This window comes from Phascolarctos cinereus, unplaced genomic scaffold (assembly GCF_003287225.1).
Source record: "Phascolarctos cinereus isolate Bilbo 61053 unplaced genomic scaffold, phaCin_HiC Scaffold_5;HRSCAF=322, whole genome shotgun sequence".
NCBI lineage: Eukaryota > Metazoa > Chordata > Mammalia > Diprotodontia > Phascolarctidae > Phascolarctos > Phascolarctos cinereus.
The window spans coordinates 453538224-453564685 of NW_027555958.1; the positions used below are offsets into that span (position 1 = coordinate 453538224).

Below are 26462 nucleotides of genomic sequence, written 5' to 3' on the forward strand. Positions count from 1 at the left end.
TACTAAGCCTAATATTCACAGAATATACACAAGTGAACAAACATGATTTCAATTTTTCTTCAAAAGTTCAGTATTATAAAATAAATCTTTTGAATACACATATGGGACCTGGAAAAAATTGTAGGCTCCAGAAATTTTTTCTGAATTGCTTGTATCATTATGATTCCCAATCATCATGATAATAGCTGACATTTTATGTCATTGAAGTTTGCAAAGCCCGTTTTACTTGGCTATCTCATTGGATCTCCACAAGCTACTCTGGGAGATGGCGTTATTTTGCGCCCACTGAGAGGCTAAAGGACTTGGCCCCCGAGGCAGAATTCCAACTAGGATCTTCCTGACTCCAGCACTCTCCTGCACCAGGTTCACTTCAGGCAAATCAAAGTAGACATGTTAACAGTAAGAACTTGAAAGTTTCTTACAAGAAGTATTTCCACTGTGTCTTTCCAGTCACCTCACCATTGTTCCTCATTAAACAAAAAATTTAAATCATTAATTGCTGATTTATTGGATAATACAGTTCATTTTAGAAGACATATATTTTTGTCTAGCAGAAAAAGCCAGAAATGACTTAAATACTTAAAAAACGGAGACATTCTTTCTGTTATAGTACATGTTTCTTAAACAGTTGTTGGCAGTCGTTGTTTACTTTAACAATTAAATAGAACTGAACACCCATATTGCAGAATCAATAAGCATTAAGTGCTTACTATGTGCCAGGCACTGTACTTGGAATATAAATACAAACAGAAAGAGAATCGCTGCCTTCAAGGGGTTTGTACTCTTAACACAGGAAGACAGCATGTAAGAACAAGCTATGAAAGGGAGAAGGAAGGAAGAGGAAGATGTTAGAGAAAGTCCAGAGAGTTTCGAGTGGAGCATGAGGATTACTAAGGACCTGGCTGGCTGGGGCAGATTCCTTAAAATGGTGGATCTCAGAAACCAGCCAATCAGAGGAAGGGGCCGAAGGGGTGGCTTGTGAGAAGGCTTCTTCGGCCTGGTAGAGAAAGGACAGAGGCAAGAGTGGAGCCTGAAGAGAATATAAATAATGAGAAGGAAGAATTGGTTGCAGTGCAGGAACACACCTAGGTCATCAAGAATTGCCATAGGTTTTTCTAGTGTACATTAATATAGTTTGCTAAACCGCTTTATCTAAAACAAAAACTAGATCTACACAGCAGTGAAAAGCTGGTGTGCTGACCACACAGGTTTACCGTTTGTCACCTCCGGTGACTTTGGCAAACACAGTCTTCTTCCAAAGCTCATTACATCATTTTGGAGGTAAAATTTCCATTTGTTTTTGCCTCAATGCATTGTCATGTTGACAGACTATTACATTATCTTTGTCAAACATATCTGGGTGCATCTTGCTTACCAGCGTCATCCTCAGAATTGAAAAGGTTCTCTCTCCTGGCTGTTTGGGGTGTTCTGCATTATTACTGCTACTGGCAAATTGTCACTTAACATGCAACTGTTGGCTGTCTTTTCAAGCATTTTCAGTTCTTCAGTATCAATAATATTGAGAAATTCGTATCCACAACTTCTCTATTTCCTGTTTCCTCATTTGCATCTTTTTGGATGATTTTCTTTAACGTCATTCGTCGTTTGTGGGCTTGGATCCATTTGTGTGTAGGTTGGGAGAGCCCACGTCCATAAGCCTCTGAGCCCTGCCGCAGCACTGGTGTTTCAAATATGTTCTGAGAGCTTCTATGTTCCCGGGAACATACGACATATGCACAAATAAATTACTCAGTTCAACAAACATTTGTTAATGGCTTCTCTTTCCCAGACACATATATACAAAGTATTGTGCTTAGTCATTTTGCGGTTGTATCTGGTTCTGTGACCCCATTTAGCGTTTTCTTGGCAAAGATATTGGAGTGGTTTACCATTTCCTTCTTCAGCTCATTTTGCAGATGAAGAAACTGAGGCAAACAATGAAGTGACTTCCTCAGGGTCACACAGCTAGTTAAGTGTCTAAGGCCAGAAGGAAGATGAGTCTTCCCAACTGTGAGCCCAGGGCTCTATCCACTGCCCCACCTAGCTGCCCCATATACAAAGTATACATAACATAATTTTGAGAGGGAGGAAGATTAATAATTAACAATGAGGATGAGAGGAAATCAGTAAGGGTCTCTAGTAGGAAGTGGTATCTGAGATTTGTTTTCTAGTTAAGTGGAGGTGAGAGGGCCCAGCCTGGCTGCCCACCTAGACCTTTCCCTTCTGAGTTGTAGCCTCGGGGAGGTGCTTAAGCATGGTGGTCACAGCTCCTTGTGGTAATGGGCTAGTAAAGAAATAGGGGATGTTGGGTATGAAATGATACATGATGGTCAAAGAACCACCAAAAGAATAGCGTAGAGAATTACTACAGCTCTGTAAAATTGTAAGTGGCGAAAGGACTCGGATTAGAAACACTGGACGCTCTTCCCCCCACCCCACCCACATATTTCCTTTCTTCTAACAGACAGAACACCATGAAGATGTTAAGTTGCATGTAATAGAAGTCAGTTCTGTTTTACTTGACTGTTTTCAGGGTTGATATAGGTGGGGGGAGGGGGGGCGTCCATTGATAGCGTGCTAGGAGTTCATATGTCAGAGCAACATTTATTTTAAAAAATATGTACAGTGAGTTCCCTATGAGTTAGAGGTGCCACACCAAAGGCTAGGTGACAGTTTGTCAGGGAATCCCATAAAAGATTCCTGCTTTTATGTGAAACCTAGGCCAGAAAATGTACATTAAAATGCTAACATTTTATGCATTTCTTTCTAAAATACCTGTGAGGTCAGTACCGATACTGGGCACAAATCCTGTACCTACATTAACTTCATTTGCCACCCAGAAATAAATACTTAGAGCTAAGATCAGCAGCAGCATGGTGTGGTTTTCTTTTTTCTCCTCCTGCACGCCCTTCTCCAGTGTTATTGTTTGCGATTTCCCTCTCCTAAAAGTGGTAGATAAGGCATTATCATCAAACGAGCGCTGCATATCTGAAGAAGTCCAGAAAAAGAGTGTATGTGAAGCCGCTGATTGATTACATTAGCTCATTTACACAGTAAGTTTATTCTGGTACCAACCTTGACTGGTTTATCACTTCCCTTCTGAACTTTCTCCTGTTCTCTTTTAAGACTCTTTTGGGGGGAGAGGGGCAGTCAGGGTTAGGCGGCTTGCCCTGGGTCTGAGGTCCTCCTGACTCCAGGGCCAGTGCTCCATCCACTGGGCCACTTAGCTGCCCCTCTTTTGTGTGTTTTAAAAATGTTTCATTGCATTCTTTTTGCAGCACTTACTACTACTCCCCCACCTGCCCATAAAAGCCCTTCCTTGTAACAAATACAGATTACGAATCACAGCAGATTTGTATTGTATTGGTTCTGTCTGGAAATTTGTCTTCACCTTTCCCCAGAGAGGTAGAAAAGCTTCTGTAACGGCACTGTTATTGCTTGTTGCATTGTGTGTGGTTCGTCCCATAGAGATTTCATGCTTCTGCTCACTTTCCTCAGCCTCAGTCCAATCCAAGTCTTGTAGGTTTCTCTGAATCTGTCCGGATAACATTCTGTTACAGGCACACACCGTAATTGGTTCACCTTCCTCCAGTAGATGGGCACCCACTGTGTTTCCAGCTCTTTGCTACAGTGTGGGCCCTTTCCCTCTGTCTTCAGTCTCTTTGGGACGTAGATCTCGCAGTGGTCGTGCTTCTGCGTGTTCCAAATTGCTTTTCTGAGTTGTTGGACTAATTCATCACGCCATTGTGTCATCATGTATGTCAGCATGCCTGTCATCTAGCATGATTGTTATTAATGCTAAAGTTAAAATAATTCAAATTAATTTTTCTGAGTGGGGTTTTGGGGTAGTTTTAAAAGACATTTGTGATACCTAGTGATTAGTTGGGAGGCACTATTAGGTTTCATGAAACTAGAGCCCCTGTATGGACATGTGTGTATGTACATATGTACGTGTGTATGATAGCTATCTGAGCCTCATGCTATATTCCTAAATGATTTTCTCTACTAAAAGCTCCAAAGGCATTGTATAGAAATGGGAAGAATAGTGAAGAGAAATTGGAGCTCCAAATCCTGGGTTAGAATCCTAGTTCTGACACTTAGTCACTGTCATGTGACCATGAGCAAATCACTTTTCCTTTCTGGGCTGGCCCTTTCTTTCCCCCCTCAGAGAAATGTGGAGAATCCGGGAGCTGAGGCTTAAAAGGGCTCTAAGCAGGAGCACATAATACTGATTATAGAGTTACAATGTTTTGTTTACCAGAGACCTGTAGTGGGTCATGTGCTTTATAATTGTCATCTGATTTGAACCCACGTCTTCTGACTCTAAATCCAGTGTTCCTTCCATTAGACTGACCATGTTGCCTCCCCTAAAAGAACTTTAGTATCTGATTGACCTGTATATTCATTTTTTAAAAAATCATTTTTTCTTATTTTTATTGGATGAAAGAAAGGAAAAAACAAAGCACTTGTTATATGCAAAGCCCTTTGGTAAGTGCTGGGAGGACAGGTACAAAGGAGCCCTAGAGGGCCTTCTTATGAAGTAGACCACACATCCAGGGGAGATGGAGGGTTGATCTGAGCTGGGCCATGGCCTTGGCAAGAGTGTAAAAGTGGGAAAAACCCAGTTTATCAGTTTGACACATCTCATGTATCCGAGGGGCTTTATCTCCTACTTCAATGACAGGGAGGAGGCCTTTAGGTGACTTAAAGTACTTTAGTCATTGTTACTGATAAGTGATTAAAATCTAGCCTAGAAGTAGTTTCTATTTAACTTAACCAGCTTGGATTGCGATTCCTTTGCAGGCAAGCTGAATGATCGAACTGTGGGCATTTTTCAAGGTGACCAAATGCAGCTGAAGCAGGTGTGCATCCGGAAAGCCGAGATTTCTGCTGCTGCTTTCCACAAAGCCTTCTGCCATCACAGAATTATTGAACTGGATGCTGCCGGTGTGAGCGCAGACCTCTCCATCCCAGATATCCTGAATGGCCTTGGCAGCAGTCCGTGGGCCCGGCAACACCTTCAGTGCCTCGTGCTGAACTCGGGAACTCTGCCTGCTGCGGAGGCCCCGGTGCCACGCTTCAGCCAGCTGGCTGGGCTTCGGGTTTTAAGTGTTTCCAACATCCCTTTTCAGAACAGGCACCTGGCAGATGTCGCTTTGCTGCCCAGATTAGAGAGTCTGGACATTTCTAACACCTCAGTCTCTGACCTCTCTGCACTCCTCGCCTGTAAAAACCGGCTCAAATCACTCACCATGCACTATCTGAAGTGCCTGACGATGCCCACGCCCCAGATCCTGGACGTCATCAGGGAACTGCAGGGCCTGGTTCACCTTGATGTTTCCGACGATCAGCAGTTCACCTCAGACCTGGCCTTTCATTTGCTGCAGCAGAAAGACATCTTGCCGAACATCTTGTCGCTGGATATCTCCGGGGGTAAACACATCACCGACGAAGCTGTCGAAGCTTTTGTCCGGCAGCGGCCGGCAATGCAGTTTGTGGGACTGTTGGCTACAGATGCTGGCTACTCCGACTTCTTTACCTCAGACCCTGGCTTCATGGTGTGTTCTAGTCTGACATGCATAGGTGACTAGGGAAGGTAGAAATGCAGACTTAATACCCTTTGTCAGTGCCAGACCCGGCCACCCTGCCCTTGCTGAGGAAGGCCGGGAGTGATTAGGTGTGGAAATCGGCTCCCACTTGGGACCATGGTACAGTGGAAAGATCTGGGTTCAAATCCTGCCTCTGTCCTTTACTGCCTTTCTGGGACTCAGTGTCTTCATCTGTAAAATGAGGGGATTGGATCGGCTGGCCTCCTAGAGCTAGGATCCCATGAAGTAATCTCTGCCTTCAAAGAACTTCCCTCCCGCAGTCCAGTTTGAGGACATGCTTTTCTGAGGCCTGTGAAGGTGGACGGCTCTGTAGGCTGTTCAGAAAAAGGAGTGCTGAGACTGCTAGGTACCACTGTTAGGAAAGAGGGGAATGTGGGGTAATCAGCTGTTTTGTGGCCACACGTCTCTTGTCATTTACTCTCCCTCCCAATCCAGTCAGTCAGCAAGCCTTTGTGGAGTACCTGCTGTGTGCCAGGCCCTGTGCTCAGTTCTAGAGATACAAAGAAAGGCAAAAACCCATCCTTGCTCTGGGAGCTCACAGTCTGGTGATAGTAATTGCCAGCATTTACCTGATGCTTTACGGTTTGCAAAGCACTTACTAAATCAAATATTATCTCATTTGGTCCCCACAACTACCCTGAGTTTATGGATGAGGAAACTGAGGCAGACTGGTCAGGTGACTTGCTCAAGGTCACACAGCAAATAATTGTCTGAGATTGGATTTGAATTCAGGTCTTCCTGGCTCTAGATCCAGCACTAGGTCCACTTTACCACCTCATTGCCAATTAAGTTTGCGGACTACCTATTGAATGGCATTTTCACCATTGCATTTTATGAGTTACTTTTCATTAAACATCCTTGGATGATTCCTTGTAGCTTGGAGGTGATTGGGTTCTTCAAGGCTATGTCTGCTGAGCCCAGGGCCTACCAAGCCATGGGCTGTGCATCTGTTTTACCAGAACCAGCCTTTATGACTCATGTCCTCATGTGATAAATTTTCTTGGCCCTGACAACTGATGAAGAAACTGAATCTTTACCGGTGGACAAAATACCAACACTGATGAAACCACAGAGCTTTTCAAAATTATCCATTGGAATAGAGTGTTCCTGTTGTGGACTAGAGAGATATTCAATGAGAGAGCAAAAAGTTCATGTCTTGGTTTTTTTTAGCCTGTTTATTCTGTAATGCCCTTTTGGTAGCAGATTTCTTTTCTTTCTCCCTTATCTGTCCTTGTATCATTCTTTTATATTTGCCATTTTTTAAAAACTTACAATTATAGCTATTGAATAGTATTCAGTTGAAATGTTTTCTAAAGTTTTTATTTTCCTTACCTTTAAAATAAGGAGGTTGAATGAAAATGTTAATGTATCAGTACCTCTAAGTAGTTTCATTCTCATATTTTTAGGTACTCTTTGATTACTTTCTGTGAGTCTAGGAGTCATCTTTAAAGTAACTTCATAGTTAAATTTGAAGTTTTTAAAGTCTGTAAAGCCGAGAGAAGAAAAACTCACGTCTTCTGGCCCTTTTGTTTTTAAGGTTGCAGGAGGGGCAAATGTCAGTCAGATTTCCGAAGCTCTGAGGAGATACAGTGAGAGAGTGTGCTTTATGAAGGAAGCCCTCATTCGCCTCTTCACCCAGACATTTTATATGCAAATAACCAAGCCCGCTATTTTAAAGGTAACACTGCACCTGATCTGAAAAGAATAGTCCTTAGACTTAACTGACATCTGACATGGATTAGAAACCTGGAATCGGTGGGGGGTTTGGTTCACTGGGGGCACTTAAATACTCACTAGATGGAGAAAAACAGCCTGCTTCTATTGAGGCTTCGTTTTCCTAGTGATGATCATCATAGTACACACCCACTAGTGTGTATGGTGTAGAGGGGGGAAAATGGTAAAGCCTGCTAACAAGATGCCTTCAGGGTTTTAAGGAGCTGTCACTCCCTGGTGCATAGCATCACCCTGCAGGGAAGCCTTTCTGCCAAAGGGGGGGTGAGAGACACAGGGAGGGAAGAAGAGCAAGCAGGCCATTGTGGCTGCTGACCGTGGCTCATGGGTGTCAAATAATGTATACACTTGAGGCGTCTGGAGTGTAGGGAGGACTGCCCTGTATGGGACTTCAGAAACCCTGGGCTAAGTAGGACTTTGCCTAAGTTACCTCATTTCCCCAGCTCTCAATTTCTGTAAAACGAGGAGATCTGTGAAGGCCAATGGTGCAGCCTGCTTGATGTTGTTTCTGGGACAGTCCTGGGAGACAGAGCACTTTGTAAACTGGAAAACACTGTCTGAAAGGGAGCTGGTGCTTCTGAACTTTTGGCCGTGGACATTTGGGTAACCTTGGTGCAGAAGCAGTTCTTCAGTCAAGCAGGATGTGGTTCTTAACTTATACTCGATTGTCCATCAGCAGTCTTTGTGTATGTGTTAAAGAGAAAATCTTGGCTTAGTTTGTAAAGAATCACAGTATATTTGAGACCAGGATGGAGGAACACAAGCTTAGCAATAGGGAAAAGTAAAAGGGAAGAAGGATGGGTATGTGGTCTTGTAAATGGTTATGTTGGATGATGGAGATGAAATGAAAATGTTTAATATGAAAATGTAAAAACTAAACTGGGTTTGACTATTACTTGGGGTCCTTCTTCAAGCCGAGGAGTGTCCTAAACCACTTTGTATTCTCGTTGCCTTAGCACTGTAGGGGCTCCCTACATTGTTGGCAATGATGACGTCAAGATGGTTGTTATATTTTCCATAAATGCATGTCCTTCGTTTTTATTCAAATGCTTCATTTCATTGGGGACTCATTATGTAAGACCCTATAGTAGGGTTTTCCAGGCTGCAAAGATGAGTAAGGCATGATTCTTGACTTCAGGGAGCTACAACCTAGTTACTTTTAAATTGAACAGTAAAATACTGAAAGTGGGGAGGGGTGTAACTCTTGGCCATAATATCCTCTTTGTTAAAATGAGAAAGTGGGATTAGATGAGATCTGTGACCTATCCCTCTCACCTCATCTCAGTTCAGCAGGTGGTGAGAACTTACTCTTAGGCATTCCCTGCTGGCATGGAAGTGAAAGTGAAAGCTAACAGCTTTATTATGAATCTCTAGAGCTCCAGAATGCAAGTTAAGGACCTAAGCTTCATATACAGTGTGAAATGTTGAAGTTATTTCTTTCTAGTTATTATTATCAGCAAAGAATTTTGTAAAAACAAAAACAAAAAATGTTTGTTTTATTCTGAATTTAACACCCAAATAAAATGAGCATTTCCATATGTAAAATATAATAGCAAAAGAAGACTGTGCACAGAACTGTGAATCTCTCAGGACTCTGATATCCAGGCTCCATAGCACACATAAAATGATTTTTTCAAGGATCCCTGGTAATTTATATGGAAAGATCATGAAAAATGCCTACATTAATAGGAGAGAAAGGGAGAAAAGAAATGAATTAAGATCACAACCCAAATAAGGCATTAGAATAAGAAAAAAGGAAGAAATTCTTAAAAAGAGATAATAAAGTTGAAAAGTAGAAAATAAAAGAATAATTGAATTGATAAAACTAGTTGGTTTTCTTTTTAAAAAAAAGTTAGCCTCTTAGAAAAAAAAAAAAGTCACCTGACCTGGATTATCTAAACAGCTACATTTGGCCAAGTCCCAAAATGAAGAATCAATTTATCGAGACTATTTACAGACAGAAGAGTAGATCCCAACCCATCGTCTTGGAGGTGGCCCAGTGGAGAGAGCCTGGGTCGTGGACTGTCTCACTCACAATTCTGGGTTCATGTTCCATCATCACTGTGACCAGAAGTGCCATAGGAAATCTCTTAATCTCTTGATCTCACAGGGTTTGTAAATCCTCAGTGAGTTTACACCAGGTGTGGAAAGCTGCTTTAGTATAAGAAACTCTTTATATGAGTATGTGACCATATTAATGTGAGTCCTCCCCTGAATGATGTAGATCTCAGCCTGTTTGTGTCCTTCCATAAATGTTCTCTAATGGGTCCACCTTCCACCCAAAGTGCTGGAAGCCTTTCCCTAGCTCTGGGTATTACATAGATGGCTCTCCTCTCCATCACTGGTTCTGTGGGACTGGCCAGTCTTTTTACCTGCTCACTCACCTTTCTGATGATATCCTCTTGCCACTTCTGGACTGTCCCTGCTTTGCTCCTCATTGTTGTCTTTGGAGTAATGCTTAACTTTAATTCTTCAGATGATGCCAGGTGTGTGGACCCTGGCCTGTGATCCCTGCAACCAGGGAGGCCCGATTGGTGCATCTCATGAGCCCCAGCAGTATGCTAAGCTGATTGGGTGTCTACTCTGTCTGGCACTGATAGGGTGAGCCCCTAGGAACAGGGGGCCACCGGGCCTCCTAAGGAGGGGCAGATGGGCCCAAGGGCAGAAAAAAGAGCAGGCCAGAACTCTCATGACTCTCAGCAGGGACAGCAGACCTCTTAGCAGCTACTGCACTTCCAGAAAGAAAAAGAAAATTCTTAAGAGATTGAGGTATTTCTGTGGATTTGCTGCAACTATACTGGATCACAGGAAGAACCTTTGTTAAATAAATGGGTCTTTATTTCCGTTTTAAAGTTGTTAAGATCATAATGAGATGTATAAGCCAGAAAGTCTGCATCATTATATAAATACTAGAGAAGAAAACTCTTTAATAAAATGTTTATTAGGAAAACAAAAAAAAAATAAAAAAGAGAAAGATTTCCTCACAGTGAAAAATAAGCAGCTTACGCAAAGAACCAACTTAAGATGCGAGGGAGAAACATTAGAAGTTTTCCAAATTAAATCTGGGCGATGTTTTTCCTTGTGAGGAGCTTCCTGTGAGCAGTTCCTTCCACCAGTGCAGGCCAGCATTACAGCTGCATTCTTCTTGAGTCACCCGCTCTGGTTGGTCACATGACCTGTGCCCAGGGTCACACAGTTACTGACATGTACCAGGGGCAAGACTTGAAGCCAAGGCTTCCTGCCTTTGAGGCCACCCTCTAGCCACTACGTCTTGTTGTCACTCTTTATATCCAAAACTTTCCACTGAAAATAGGTTTGAAACGAGGGTGCCCACTTCCCCAACTTATATTTGACATTATATTTGAAATTCTTTCCATTGTCATAAAGTATTCGAGGAATTAGCTTTGGAAATGGAGAGGTCAAAACATTCAGATAACAGGATATAACAAAACTCTTCAGCCCTCAAGAAAGAATAGAGACAGTGAGTTCAGTCCAATCAAAGATGCAAGATTAACCCACCAAGTTGTTTACATTATTTCCTAGCAGTAAAGAAAACAAAAACCCCCACCTCATTTAAGATGAAGATCCACTGTTTGAGACTTAACACACACTCAAGACCAGCATAAAGGACAGTTATTAAACTGCCAGGACTGAAGGAAATAACCCTGATTGCTTCCGTTTATTACAGTGTTTTAAGCTTAACAAACAATTTTTGTGTACATTCTCATTTGATCCCCTAAACCAGAGGTGTCAGACACTGCCCACAGTGCTTTAAAATTTAATTGGGGGGGGGGGCAGCTACATGGCGCAGTAGACAGAACACACAGTAGACAGGAGGACCTGAGTTCAAATGCGGCCTCAGACACTCACTAGCTGTGTGACCCTGGACAGATCACTTAACCCCTTTTATTTTCCCCCAAAAAATATATGGTTTTCTAAATCAATATACAACCACATGCATAGTTCAGTAGTTTAGTGGCCTTGTTTCTGTTTTGAATTTGACACCACAGCCCTAAATAATCCAATGCAGTACGTGTATTCTCCCTTGTTTGTTCAGATGAGGAGATTGTGACATATCCAAAGTCACATAGCTAGTTAGTGGATATTGGGGGGGGCAGGGATGGGGACAGGGGTGGGACTTGTTTGAAATAGAGGAGTAGCTAGCAAGTGGCAGGAGTCTCCACTGTTCAGAGATAGAACTATGTAAATAATAATGAAATGTATTTTTTTTTAAATGGGCAAGAATAACAAGAGGTACGTGTGTGTGTATGGGGGAGAGGGGTTCATGCAGAAACCTGGTCTTGCAGTCCCAGGCTTTGAACTGTTACCAGGTGGTTGCCATTAATGTTAGCTGGTACCAGGGAAAAACCCAGAGAAACAGATCCATGTGATTGAAGAGAGGCTTAACTCTAAAAAACGTATGCTTGTTAAGCTGATAGGAAACAAAAATTGGGGAAAGGATTCGTGGCATTCAAAATGTGTCCAAGAAAATGGGTCAGCAGTTTAGGCCCATCTCTTATGCCAGATACCTCAGTGAATTGCAGTGGGATAGTAGTGTTAGACTTTTTTTAAAAAAAATCTATTTTAGGGGCAGCTAAGTGGTGCAGTGGATAGAGCACTGGCCCTGGATTCAGGAGGATCTGAGTTCAAATCTGGCCTCAGACACCTAACACTTACTAGCTGTGTGACCCTGGGCTAGTCACTTAACCCCATTGCCTAGTCACAAAAAAAAAAATTTATTTTAAAAATATGGAAGAAAATGTGCTAATATGGGACAGTAACAGGGCTTTTTCCTCTTAAATAGAAAAGGGGTATGAAATAGATGTGATTGATTTCATTAATGTACAGTAAAAATAATGAAAAGATAAATAATAGATTGGGAAAAGTAAGATCAAAGCATCCGTGAAGAAGTGTTAGACATTTATAACGGTAATTGCCACTTCACGTGAATGGTCAAAGTCTGTGACTGGATAATTTTTGAGAGAGACACCCATTTGATAATCACTTGAAAACATTTTATTCACCTAATTAACAGAGTGCAAATTAAAACAACCCTGAGGTACCCCCTCAAACTGGCAGAAATAATTAAGGAAACTCAGTTCTTCAAGAGTTGTGAAGAAACAGATGCATTCATTGACGGTGGAGTTGTAGACTAGTAGAATCCTTTTGGATGAGAGCCAGAGCAACGGTTCTAGACTTTGGCCATGTGAAAATGACTCATTTGTGCACAGGGCTTTAGAATTGGCAAAGCCCCTTCAAATTAACGTGCCATGTGATCCTTACAAAAACCTTCTAAGGTGAATGTTGTGGCTGTTGCTCCTCCCTTTTTACAGATGAGGGAACCGAAGCTCATGGTCACACAGCCAGACATGACAGAGGCAGCATGTGGTCCTCAGTGAGTCTGCCTCCCAAGAGAATGGGAAGAATGGGTGGAGCTGTGGAATATCTGGCCAGGGCCGCTCTTCTCTGTCTCGAAGGCCATTTGTGCAAGGGCTGATAGTTATGAAATGAGTTTGTGGTGGTATTGATGATGTTTTTTCATGTGTTTATAATAATTTTTCAAAAATAGATGAGAAACAACATAAGTGAACTGGGGCGTGGTCTCTACACATGCCTGAAAATCACATGATCAGCTTTAAGCCTCCTGGGATCTAGACAGTTGTTGCCACTTTTTGCCATATTTGAATCAGAGAAACATAAAAGATGAGCACTAGAGGGGAGGGACCTTAGAATTCACCAGGTTCAAGCCCCCTCATTTTACAGAGGAAGGAGCTAGGGCTTAGAAACTGCCCAAGGGTCCTGACTCTGAGTGCTGAGTTCTTCCTATTACCCACGCTGGTTCTCCTGACATAGAACATTAGCACTGGAAGAGACCTTCAGACAGAGAATGTCAGAGCCGGGAAGCACCTTCAAGGTCATCACAGGCAACCCCTTACCTGCCAGAGAGGAAACTGAAGACCAGAGAAGGGGGTGGCTCGCCTGCCGGTCTCACTAACTTAGCAGTGGAGCCAGGATACAAAGCCGGGTTTTCATATTCCTGGTCCAGGATACTTTTCTGGCATACTATACAATCTCTTTAAAGTGCTTTCACAAAACAGGAAAACTCCTAAATACTGGTCAGTTGTTTTTCAGTTGTGTCTGACTCTTTGTGACCCTGTTTGGGTTTTCTTGGCAAAGTTATGGGAGTGGTTTACCGTTTCCTTCTTCAGCTCATTTTACAGATGAGGAAATTGAGGCAAACAGGGTTAAGTGACTAGGGTCACACACTAGTTAAGTGTCTGAGGCCAGATTTGAAGTCAGGAAGATGAGTCTTCCTGACTCCAAGCCCTGCATTCTATCTACTGCAACTGGCTCCTTGCTGCGCAAAATACCTTGTGTTTAAATAGCCTTTCTATTTGACATCAGGGTAGAAAAAGGGAACATTGTTTTAACAATCATCTTGTAGTAACTTTTCTTTTTTTCCTTCATCTTTAGCTTGTGGCTGTAGGAATGAGGAATCACCCCCTGGACTTGCCCGTACAGTTCACAGCCAGCGCATGCACCCTCAATTTAACCCGGCAGGGTCTGGCCATGGGTATGCCTGTTCGCTTGTTGTCAGAGGTCATCCATTTACTTCTCAAGGCCCTAAAAAATTTCCCTAATAACCAGCAGGTAATTTAAATGATAAATATTTGGGCATATGTGGAACCTTTCTTTATGTCACTGACCTCCTTGAGTAGCTGCCTGGCCTTGGCATGGGCGCTGTTGTCACTCTTGTGCATAATTCATGGATTTCCAGGACGGCAGAGCAGGTGGTTTGAATTGACTGTTTGACCTTACTCTTCAGAGTGGGGAGAAGGAGCAGTGGCAGGAACTGTTAACTTCTCTGGCCAGTCCCTTGTTCTGCTTTGTTGATTGATCGAGGGAAACCTTGTTGTCAATTAAGGAAGAACATCTGTTTGAGTAGAGCCTGATGTTCTCCCCCGACCTCGCTGATAAAACGGACTCCACTGATATGCAGAAAGACAGGCTGGTTCGCGTGTATCTGCGCCCTGCACGTTCCAGTGCCCCTTCCTTCTGTTGTCCTTCTCTCCATCTGAGGCTGGTCAGCTTTTTCTCTGCCTGTCTGAATACTTCCCAGGCCTCGAGGCCCAGTTTATGTCTCATTCTCTTTGAAGCCTTCCCTGACCACCTCTCATCCTCCTCTGGTCTCTCATAGCACTTCCTTTGCCCTTTATTTCACACATAGATGCGTTCTTTATGTTAATGTTGATGCCTGTATGCCTCATCTCTCCAGTGAGATTCTGAGCTGGGACCAGGCCTTCAGTTTCCTGTCCCCTCACAGTGCTGGGTAGCTCAGTGTCCTGCAAGAAAATAGGTTCTTAGTGTGAAATGCATAGTTACCAGTACAGAGAAACAATACCCCGCCTTGCCAGAGCATTCTTAATTCCTTAATTAGACTCATTCATATGTGTAGCTTATTTCTGTTACATAGAAAGGTAGGTAGATGAGAGGGAGAGAGAGAGTGTAGCCATCAGTGGCAGCACTTTTATGTGTAAAACTGCCCTCGGGTTAGCCCAGAGTCCAACCCTTTGGAGTTCTTTGGTTATCGGCGTTACAGTCTTGGGCAGTTGAGTAAACCATCAGAACTCTGTGTAAGATAATGGTGAGAGCGGGGCCGCTGGCTGCAGTGCAGTCTGCAGAGACTGATTGGTCTCAGAGCTGTCTGTCTTGGACCCTCCACAGAGGGATTTAGTTACTGAAGTCCCCAGAGGCCTTGCTTATCGTAGACCTCAGGTGTCATGATGCTTATAGCTGAGGAACAGAACTGGAGTTGAATGGTTAAAACTTTGTATGATCTGAAATGACTTCTCTGTCTAAAGTTACTTTTCTTGATTCCTGAAAAGCTACAGAAGAATTGTCTTCTCTCCTTGACCAATGCCAGAATTCTTCAGGATGTCCCATTTAACAGGCAAGTGTCAAATTCAGTAAGCCTGTCTGGGGTACTTGGCAATCTCACTGATTTCTGGGGGCTAAGTTGTCTGTTTTCTTCTGAGATGCGTGTGTGTGTGTGTGTGTGTGTGTGTGTGAGAATTTTCTTTGTTCTTACTAGAAGTCCTCATTCCAGCCTGTGGGTGCTATCCCAATCCCACAGTTTGATGATTAGTCTGGAAGAATTATTTTTAATGTTTGCTGAAAAGAAAAAAAAAGCACCAAAAAATACCAGACCTTAAATGACTATTTTCCCCTTGAGCCTTAATGCCACTCTTATTTTCAGAGCTAGGGCTTGGAGTTTGGGGATTTGTTTCTGATTGTGGGTAGTAATCATGTCTATTCTCCCGTTCCCCAACAATGTGAATGTGACTTAGGGAATTAGAAAAGTCAGAATTTATTTTTTCAGGTTTGATGCTGCCAAGTTTGTTATGAAATGGCTCTGTAAGCATGAAAACCCAAATATGCAGACAATGGCAGTGAGCGTCATCTCCATTCTGGCCCTTCAGGTAGGAGATTATGCTTAACTGGCCCAGGTTTCTGTCTCTCCCAAATTTTGATGGAATGCAGATAATCACTTCTCCCTTCTGTGCTCACAGCTCTCTCCTGAACAGACAGCTCAGCTGAAGGCAGAACTTTTCATTGTTGTCAGGGTGAGTTGACAACTTCCTTACTTGTTTTGAGTTTTCCTTGTGCCATATATATGACCATTTACGGATTATAAGGTTTGCTGTGGTAAGCTCATTTATCTGAAGAATTAAGCTGCTAACTTTGCATTTATTTTGTGACCAAATAATGGTGAGTACCAGCCTGCACTGCTGGCTTTTCTCCAGTGCCTCAACGCTGCAGGCATGACCCTAGGTCTCACCATCTTTGCTAGTACCAGGATTTTGGAGGTTATGAGAACAAGGCTGGCTAACACCAGGCAGCCTCTCCATTAGGGGAAGGACTGTCAGGCATGGAGTGTGTTTGGCCATAGTGACCTCTTCAGTGCTGGACAGATTGTAAGCTGCATCTATGCTGATATCACAGATCTCTTTATAGCCTTGAAGGAAGACACTGTGTCTTCTTTGTAGGACCCCTTAGCCCTAGTCCATAGTAGGCACTCAGTCAGGATTTATCGATCAGTTTGATTGATCAGTCATCAGTTTGATGATTGATCAAAGTCTGTGTCGGCCTCCTGATCCAGCTTCATTCTTGCAATCAAAAGGGCAATAAGCTGGTGTAATGATATTAATACATAATTGAAGCTTAGAATACGAATGGGCAACTTCAGAAACATCTGAGGATGAGAAGTCTTAAGATGTGTTGATTTGTTAAAGGCTTAGAATTTCTGTCCGAAGTATCCTGAATTAATGAGCTTCTTTATGAGATCTCATTCTCTTTCCTTCTCTGAAGTAATCCCAAATCATTTAGGCCTTGATTAGATATTGTCATATTCCTTATTTCTTCTGTATAAATCTGATTTTCTCAAGTGGAGATCCCTAAAAGACTATGGATTAGGCCAGTGTATGTGTGATCTTTTCTGACCCAGAGTGTTGTGGTAGAATTTGATATATAAAAACAATGAAGGGTATCTTCTCATTAGTAGATAAAATATTAAGTTTATCTCTACACTCCGTCAGACTGAATCGATAACTAATACACCTTCAAATAAGATCTGAAGTTGGCATTAATTGCTTCCAGAAATTGTCTAAACTAATGAAATATTTGGTAGACTTCTGTTAAGACAGGGAGCAGGTGGTGTCTCTGAAGTCAGGTTTTGTGACAATTTGAGTTGTCAAAACATGAGATTCTTCTTTTTGCTTTTTTAGGAACTCTTAGCAATAGTGAAACAGAAAACCTCTGAGAATTTAGAAGATATTACACTCACGTTTACTCTGAGAGCACTATGGAACCTCACAGATGAGTCCCCAGCCACCTGCAAGCACTTTGTTGAGAACCATGGGTTGGCCATCTTTGTACAAGTCTTGGAGGTACCGGAGAGGGTGGGCTTTACTTGGAGTTCCAGTCTTCTTGATGACATTACTGACCTCAAGGTATTTCTTTTGACAGACTTTCCCATCAGAATCAACGATACAAACCAGAGTTCTTGGCCTTTTGGTAAGATGCGTATTAATTTGATGGAGTTAGTTATGGCTGCTTCTTCCAATTAATGTGAATCATATTTGAGAAATCTTTCATTAAAATTACTAAACCAAAATGTGAGAAACCTATATCTAGGGGAAAATGCTCTGTGTATGTATTGGCTGAATGTCCCAGTGGTGATCCTTCTTGGCTGAGTGACCCTGGGCAAGCCCCTCAGCTTTGTTGAGCCTCAGTCTCCTCTACAAGATGGAAGTCATCCCATTTCCCTGACCTGCCTCATAGCACAGGGGAGTTGTGTGGAAAGATGGGCTATAAAAAGGACACTTTAGGAGACTCAGTTAAAACCTGAAGTTAGGTTAATAATTCTCAGCATCTTTCCCCACCACTAAGGGCACAGTTTTTAGAATGATATGGCTACCTAATTTCCTACATATATCTTATATCCTCCACTGAAGCCTTCTTCCAATGCTTGACCATAGTGTGGAGGTGACCTCCAGGGTTCTCCAAGGTTGTGCCAGTGGAACACAGCCTCTGGCTATTCCTGCCAAAGCGGTAAGGCCTTGTGTGTGGAATCTGTTTATTAGTGCCCAAGAAGACAATGAGCAAAATCCGATGAGGGCAGATGAGGGATGGGAGCAAGAATTGAGGAAGATTTGATGGCAAAAAGAGCATTTGAGTTAGGCCTTGTTAAGTCATGCTTAAGATTCTAGCAGTTTCATCTAGGTGGCAACAGGAAGGGACGGCATTTCATGGGGAGGAAAATTGTAAGTGAGGCCTCAGGAAAATGCAGCACCTGTTCAGGTGATAGCAAGAAGAGCACCTGAGATAAAGGAGTATGGAGGCTGCAAGGTGGTCAAGAGTTGGAGTTTATGTCGGGGATGCTCTTGGATAGGATCCTGTCCTTACCCTGGTGTTGCTGCTGCCAGCTGGCATCGAGTCCTCTGTTCTGCCTCCATCTGTGCAGTAGAGGACTCCCTCCTACCTCTGGGTTTCTCCTGCTCCTACCTTTCTGGATACTTGGAATTTTTGTTGGATTTTTTGTAGATTCTTCCCATTTCCCCAAGGTCCAAGTTGGGTCTAATGGATAGAGCTGGCCTTGGTGGCCAACTTGGTTATCCCTTGGCTGAAGTCCAAAGAGACATTTCAGGTTTGATATGAGGAGAAACTACCCAACAATTAGAGTTGTCTGGAGTAGAGTGAGCTCCCTTAGGAGGCCATGGGATCATTGATGTGGAGTTGGAAGGGATTTTCAAGGTAATCTTGTCCAATACCTTCACTTTACAGGTGGGGAGATTAAGGCCCACATTAGTGAAGTGACTTGCCCAAGGTCACCCCTGTGGTCAGTAGCAGAGCTGGTATCTGAGCACAAGTTCTCTGACTCAGAATCTAAAACCTCTTCTATTGCATCATCATGGTCTTATAGGAAAGGCTGAATGACCACTTAGAGCAGCAGTTCTTATATAGGAATTAGGGGCAAGTTAGACTGGACAGCCTTTGTGGGCTCTTTGAGCATCATCTTATTCTGAAAAAGGAAGAATGACATAGACTCAGGAAACTTGGATTTGATGACTCAGGAAACTTGGATTTGATGACTCAGATGCCTTGGGCCAAGTACCTCCTTTTCTACATCTGTAAAGTGGGGATAATCGTAGTTGTGCTGTCTTCAAAGGGCTTTTTAAACTGAAAAACTGTAGAATTAGGAGCTAGCAGCGGCATTATTGATGTTGGAACCAAGTGTTTAGAGGAACTGGAATCTCTCTCTGGAGAAGGTCATGAATTGCTTTTCCCTGGCATTTCATCGGTTACTCCAGCACCTGTATCTGAGGGATTCTGAATGAGCAAGGGTTCTTTAGCAGTGTTGGGCACTGAGCTGTGACCTACAGAAGAAGGCCAAGTTCGTGGATATGATGCTATATATGGTGGGCACTTTAAACCAGGGGTCAGAAGAACCAAGTTCTCCTGTTCCTGGTTCCAGTATTAACTGAGTGACCTTGTCTCTCAGGGTTATTGTGAGGTTCAGATGAGATATCTGTAAAGTTCTTAGCATAGTACCTGGCACATAACAGGTATTTAACAAATGCTTCTTTCCTTCCTTCCCATTCATTTACAAGTTCTCTTCCCTATTAGAATGGAGCTCCTAGAGGGCAGGTGCCATGTTTTTGTCTTTCTTTGTGTTCCTAGCACTTAGTAGAGTGCCTGTCATGTAAGTGCTTAATAAATGCTTCCTGGCTGACTCACGGATGCTTTGAGTGATTTGAGCCTTCTTTCTTGTGAGGGAAAGTCATGGTCCCTTGCCATTCCAGCATTTTCATAGATGAGAAAAAAAAGGAGACCTGCAGCTGGCTCTAACAATGTGTATTCCTTCTCCCTGCCCTTTCCTGTAATGTCAAGTATTCATGTGACCCATCTCTAGTTCTTAACAGTTTGCTGTTTTATGTCACCTTGGGCTGGGTTAATATCAGAGAAACTGTGTGTAATCCTCTGGGGTCCTTGCCTTCAGATTCAAATCAAGATCTTAGAGATGAAAAGAACTTGTGTGGCCAAACCCAGTGAGTGGTCATCCACCATCTCCTGTAGCTCTTCTCCTTAGGAAGTTTTTCCTGATGTTGACCTTTAATTGTCCTCTTGGAAACGTCTCCATATTGCTCCTGATTTTTTCTTCTGGGGCCAAATGGAAGGATAGTCAAAGAGCCGCTGGAAGTGCTGCTGGGAGAGATGGTCCTGAGTTGGCCCAGTCCACATTTGAGGCTGATAGGAGGAGCCCCCAGATGACCTTATAGCCATTTTGGGCTTCTCTGTCTTGTAAATACTGAGAATGCGAGAGTCATTGGCAGAATGATCTTTGGAGGAGTTCTCAGGAGGACCATGGCCACTTAGCCCACCAGCCTTTGTAATAACAAGACTCTAGGGTAGCTAGGGAGCTATAGTGAACATTAATCTGTGAACTCCATGTTTAATATAGGTGCACAGTAAATAGCTCGGTGCCTGTGGTAAGGAACTTGTGTGTACTCTTGGGTTCTAATGGCAGATCTGATGCTTAGTACTGGGGTACTCTTGAACAAGTTCCTGCCTCTGTGTCTCAGTTTGTCATCTGTAAAATGAGAGGGTTACATCAATTGGGGAATGGCTGAACAAGATGTGATATGTGAATGTAATGGAATACTGTTGTTCCCTAAGAAATGATGAGCAGGTGGACTTCAGAAAAGCCTGGAGACTTGTATGGTCTGATGCCAAGTGAAGTGAGCAGAACCAGGAGGACATTGTACACAGTAACAGCAACACTCTGCAGTGACCAGCTTTGATAGAGTTAGTTCTTCTCAGCAATGCAATGATCTAAGGCAATTCCAAAAGACTCGTGTTGGAAAATGTTATCCACATCCAGAGGAAGAACTATGGAGTCTGAATGCAGATCGAAGCATAATATTTTCTTTTTTTTTCTTTCTTGTGATTTTTCCCTTTTATTCTGAGTCTTCTTCTACAACATGACTAATGTGGAAATATGTTTACTATGATTGTACATGTATGACTTATATCAGATTGCATGGCATCTTGGAGAGAAGGGGGGAAATTTGGAACTCAAAATCTTATAAAAGTGAATGTTGAAAACTAAAAATAAATTAATAAAAATAAAATGAGAGGGTTAGAATAAATGGTCTCTTTAGGTGCTGCAACAATCCCATAACCAGGGGAGCAGCTAGGTGGCACAGTGGATAGAGCACTGGCCCTAAAGTCAGGAAGACCTGAGTTCAAATCTGGCCTCAGACCAAACACTTGACACTTACTAGCTGTGTGACCCTGGGCAAGTCACTTAACCCCAGTTGCCTAAAAAAAAAAAAAAAGAATGCCATAACCAGTCCAAGCAAGGAGTAGGATTGTATTAGGAAAAAATTCCGAAGAAATTACAGCTGTCCAGAAGTAAATTGGTAGTCACAGGAGGGTAGTGAGGTTTCCAAACAGACTATGTAACCACATGGAGATGTTGGCCCTCTGAGATCCCTTTCCACCCTGAATTTTTTTTTTTTGGCTAGACAGTGGAGTTCAGTGACTTGCCCAGGGTCACACAGCTAGTAAGTGTTATGTGTCTGAAGCCGGATTTGAACTCAGGTCCCCCTCAATCCAGGGCCGGCGCTTTAGCCACTGTGCCACCTAGCTGCCCCCTCCACCCTGAAATTTCAAGGAGTCCCAGAATTTGAGAGTTGGAAAGGATCTGAGTGGCCATTCATTCCAACCCATTTGATGAGGCCTGATTTAATAAAGTAGTAGAAGTCCAGTCCGTGGAATGAGGAAAATCAAGCAGCTCATAATTGCCCTTGCTCCTTCACTGTTTCCAAGCTCTGTGGGTCTGCTTTGCCTGCAGAACAATGTCGCTGAAGTCAAAGAATTATCCTGTGAGCTGATGGTGAGCAGCTTGATGACCCACGTGAGCCGGTTACTTCACAGTGTGGAGATGGAAGTGAGCTACTTTGCAGCTGGAATCATTTCCCATCTCACCTCTTTGGGGGAGCAGGCATGGACCCTGAGCAGCACCCAGAGGAGCGCTCTGCTGGATGACCTGGTAGGGAAGCCTCCCTTGTGACCCAGCGGGCCTGGGCAGCTGTGCCCTGTGAGGCTGCAATGGCTGACCCCCGCTTGTTCTTGTCTCTTGCAGTACATGACGGTGCTGAAGTGGCCCAGTCCGAGCTGTAAGATGGTGGCGCTGGTGACTTACAGGTGATGGGGGGCTGCATTTATACCTCAGAACATTAGCCTCCATTTTCCATGGTGTTCCCAGCGTATGCTCGGCATGAGCCTAGCTAGGACTTTGGACCCAGGGCTTGTCACTGGCCCCATGACACAAAGGAGCTCATTGCAGCACTTTTCACCTTTGGCTTTTCCATCTCAGCTGTGATGGTGATCATCAACCATCAAGTTCTTGTACATAAAACACACTTTGTGAGAGTTAAACATTATAGGCATGCAAATGATTGTAAAATCACCAAATGTTGGCCTGATTTCTAAATGTCTTCCTTTGGAATCCACAGGTCCTTCAAATCCTTTTTTCCATTACTTAGCAACTTCACGCTTTTTGAGGTTCAGCTCTGGGCGCTGTGGGCCATGCACCATGTCTGCAGCAAGAATCGTACGTACTTGGGTGGGCTTCATAAACCATATGCCTAGGGTGATGCTTGCAGCCCTGATACCCCTTTAAACTTTGGAGGGGGGAGCAGGTGAGAGAGAAGCTGATGAGATTTGCCTCTTATCTTTCCTGATATCTAGATAATAGAATCTCTTTAGAAAGTTTTCTACCTTCAATTCAGCTTAGCAAATAAGAGAACCAGGCCAAAACTGACTGTATGCTGGAATACTCAACAACTTGGGAAATGGGAATGGCTAAGTGGATTTTTGCTGATTTTTCATTTTATTAGATGCCTACTATGGGCTATTCTCAGATTCAAAGACAAAAATAAAATAGGTCCTGTCTGTAGGGATGTTGCATTCTGCTGGGGGTGACCATCAGGATGCAACATTTTTGCTTACTTACCTTTGTGCTTAGGTGGGTGTGGAGGAAGGGAAAGTGTCTGGGCTCAGGAAGGGCTTCATGCTAGACGTGAAGGGAGAGAGCCTTTACACAGAGACACGGGGCGTAGAAGGGGGGAAATGGGGCAGGTGAGTGTTGGGAACAAAGTAGCAGACAAGGCCAGGTGGAACTTGTCTTGCCTGAAGGTATTGGTATGCAGCAAGCTTGGGAACGGGTGACATCAGGTTGTGGGGGGCATTGGATGCCAGGCCAAAGGGGGCAGATCAAGACAGCAGGGTGCAGTGAGCAGAGGGGTATGATGTGGTCAAAGCTGTGTTGTAGGAATAGAGGTTAGCAGCCCCATGTGGGATGAACTAGATAATTGCAGTAGTCAGAGTGAGAGGTGATGAGGGCTTGACTTCTATTTTTAAAAGATGAAAGCAAAAACACATTGACTAAGTGCTTTCTGTGTATTGGGCCTGGTACGAGTTGCTGAGGATACATGTACAGAGGAAGAAACAATCCCTACTGGAAAAGAGTTTACATTCTAGTGGCTGGCAGGGTGGCTGACTTGTAAATGTACCCAGCATAAATAGGAAGTTAATACAAAGGACTTAAAGTCCCCGTGGTTTGGGGGTGTCAGGGAAGGCTTCATGCAGAAGACACTTGAGCTGCATCTTAAAGCAAGAGAAAGAGACTCAGGTGTAGGTCAGGTGGGGGGTGCCGTGTGGTGCAAAGGAATGGAGAGAGGAACCTAGAGAAGGGCAGTTTGGCTCCATCCAAGAGTGCTCGAGGGAGAGTGAAGTGATGCACCGGGACACTAGAGAGGTCAGAGATCGGTTGGGGCCAGAGTGTGTTCCCTCCACCAATGAGAATGACTATAGTAGGCATAGAAGAGACCAAGAAATGGGGAATAGGGAGTTGAGTTGATAGCAGTCTGAGTGAGGAAGTAATAAGCAAGCGCCAACTATATCCTTGAGTACCGAGCAAGTGGGGCAGCTTGGGACATGCTGCATGTGACTTCCTTGCCTGACTGTCGTTTCTCTGTTTGCTTCTCTAGCTACCAAGTACTGCAGAATGCTCATCGAGGAGGGTGGACTGCAGCTCTTGCAGGATATCCGGGACCACATGCAGGCAGAGCCCCACGTGCAGCAGATCGCTGTGTCCATCCTTGTAGACTTTCACATGCATTTTATGAACTACAAGAAAGCCCCTGGGTATCAAATGCCTCTTCAGACGTAAGGCGGCTTCCTGAGCAGCTCTCACCCTCTGCCTTCTCACCTGCCTGCCTTGGATTGAATGTCTAAAGGATGCTGCCTTTGAGTTTGTGAGTTGTCCAGACCGTTGACCTTGATCATTTGATTGTCCGGGTTTACAAAGGGGTGGCTTAGCATGGCTCAGGCACAGCCCAGAATCACTGTCAGATGATTCCATGGGCCGGAGATGCAGTTCTGACTCTGTGGCTGTTTGGGGGAAGCAGAGCCACAGGCTTTCTCTGTTGACAAACTCCTGAGCTGGAGCCAAAATGATATTTTAAAATGTTATCGTTTACTCTTTGCAAGGCCACAATGCAAAGTGCCTGTTAGAAGGCTGACTGTTTCCAAGCCGTGTGGAGACTGAGAATTGTTTCCCAGCCTGGGTTTGTTTGCTTGGTTGTTAGAGGGTGGGGGAGGTCCCAGGTGGCACAGAGTAGTTGGGCAGGGATGCTGGGGGACCCCACATTTTACCTTAAAGGCCCGGCTGCCAGGTCACTCCAGGATGGGTCCTGGAGTGGAGGGCCTTGGGAAAGTCACCGGATAAATGTGTCACTTTAGAAATAGAACCTTTGTTTGGCTTTTTTTTTTTAAATAAAAAAGTTTTGTAAAAAATAAAATGTCTCGGTTTTGAAAAATATGGAAGGGTCACCAAAGTCAACATGAACCGTTTTTTCCCTTTTTTTAGGATTTGGCGGTATTTAATCTTTATTGCCGTTGTCTAGACCTTTAAAGGCTGTGTTGAATGAAGGCCTTGGGTGGGGGATCTGGGTAACTGAGCACTCGGACACTGGAATAGGGCACGTGGTTCTGATGGACTTGGAGCCCCAGCTCCGCCTCTCTTAACTGTAGCTTTCAGCAAATCACCCAATCTCTCCTTACTTTCTTCCTGTATTAAATGAGGACATTTCTTGCAGTACCTACCTCACAAGGTTGTTGTGAAGAGAGCATTTTGTAAACATTAAAGTGCTACAGAAATGCAAGCTGTCCTTATTCTTATGTCATCACCTGCACTGAGATGGAGTGGGAGTGGGTACAGACTGGGGAAGGGTGGCAGAAAAGAGTTCCCTGGTTTCCCAGGCCGCCAGGGCAGGACTTTTTAATCAGACTTCTTTGGAAAGGTGGTGGCTACCCCTCCTAGTTCGGTCGTGAGCTCTCCTGTACTACTGGTCAGGACTGAAGGCTGAAAAGAGGGCCCTTAATCGCCTTCTTAAAATCGCCAAGGCTGTAAGTGGCGGAGGTGGACCTCGCCTCCAGGTCCTTGGACACACGAGCCAACAAGCAGCAGATCTGACATTGTCTTCTCACAGTTAATATCCCGTGACCTGATGTGGCGTTCAGGGACAGGATGGCTGAGGAGGGGAAACAGCCTCCCTCACCTCTCTCCCACAGCCCCCGATATTCTCCTCCTTGTTTAAACTGAGGTCTGTTTAATAGTCTCTATGTTGGTCCTCCGAGGTCCTTTTGGACTCTTGATTATTCTGTGAACCATCTTCCAGACACTCACGTGTGCAGCTTGGCTGTCAGCCTCCACTCCTTCCTCCCTTTGCCCAGTTATTGGCCTCTTCCGCTCTCCCTTTGTCCTGTCCCGTTTATGCTCCCAACCGCTTTGGGCCAAGTCCTGGCCTTCTCCTTGGTCTCCCTTCTTCCTCCACAGGGCCTCTCAATGGAGGTTCCCAGAGCACAGGTCTGACCAGGTCAGTAGGGCTGCCATTTTGTTTATCATTCATTATTTCCCGGTCTGGCCCCAGCCCATCTCTCCAAACTGATTTACTATTCCCCACTCGTCCATCCCACAGTCCAGCCTCTCACAAACTGTTGTCTTGTTCCTCCTTCCTCCCTCACTTCATCTGATCACTCATGGAGCAGAAATGCAAATTAAAGCAACTCTGAATGCCCCCCAAACTGGCAAACATGACAGAAGATGGGACTAGTCAGTGTTGGATGGGGCACTGTCGACGGCGCTATGAATGAACACAACCAGTTTGGAAAGCAATTTGGGTTTATGCAAATAAAGTGACTGCTGTCCAAATCCTTTGGACCCAAAGTTTCCATTACTAAGTGTTTATCTCAAGGAGGCTGTGGGTAAGAAGAAAGGCCCCCAAATATAGCAGCCATCCTTTGTGATAGCAAAGAATTGGAAACAGGTGCCCATTGACTGGGGAACAACGAAATCAACCATAGCACATGAATGTACTGGGAATAAATGTTTATTAAGTGCCTACTGTGTGCAAAGCACTGTGGTTTACAAAGATCCTGTGTGATCCTCACAGGGTTGCTGTAGACAAAATTATTTTCCATTTAGGGAAACTG

The 26462-nt window shown here is 43.9% G+C and overlaps 1 protein-coding gene across 1 annotated transcript in view; it reads left to right on the forward strand.

Moving 5' to 3' along the window:
• LOC110209357 (protein zyg-11 homolog A) overlaps positions 1 to 25132 on the forward strand; it is a 30063-nt gene extending 4931 nt beyond the window's left edge. The window contains exons 3-14 of the mRNA XM_020987795.2: positions 4804 to 5558; positions 7147 to 7287; positions 13815 to 13991; positions 15227 to 15291; positions 15721 to 15820; positions 15911 to 15964; positions 17126 to 17287; positions 17367 to 17414; positions 21757 to 21954; positions 22048 to 22109; positions 22421 to 22518; positions 23957 to 25132. Of these exons, the coding sequence (XP_020843454.1) occupies positions 4804 to 5558; positions 7147 to 7287; positions 13815 to 13991; positions 15227 to 15291; positions 15721 to 15820; positions 15911 to 15964; positions 17126 to 17287; positions 17367 to 17414; positions 21757 to 21954; positions 22048 to 22109; positions 22421 to 22518; positions 23957 to 24138 (2042 nt within the window). The 3' untranslated portion in view covers positions 24139 to 25132. The remainder of the gene's footprint in view (positions 1 to 4803; positions 5559 to 7146; positions 7288 to 13814; positions 13992 to 15226; positions 15292 to 15720; positions 15821 to 15910; positions 15965 to 17125; positions 17288 to 17366; positions 17415 to 21756; positions 21955 to 22047; positions 22110 to 22420; positions 22519 to 23956) is intronic.
• Positions 25133 to 26462: the final 1330 nt, after the last annotated feature.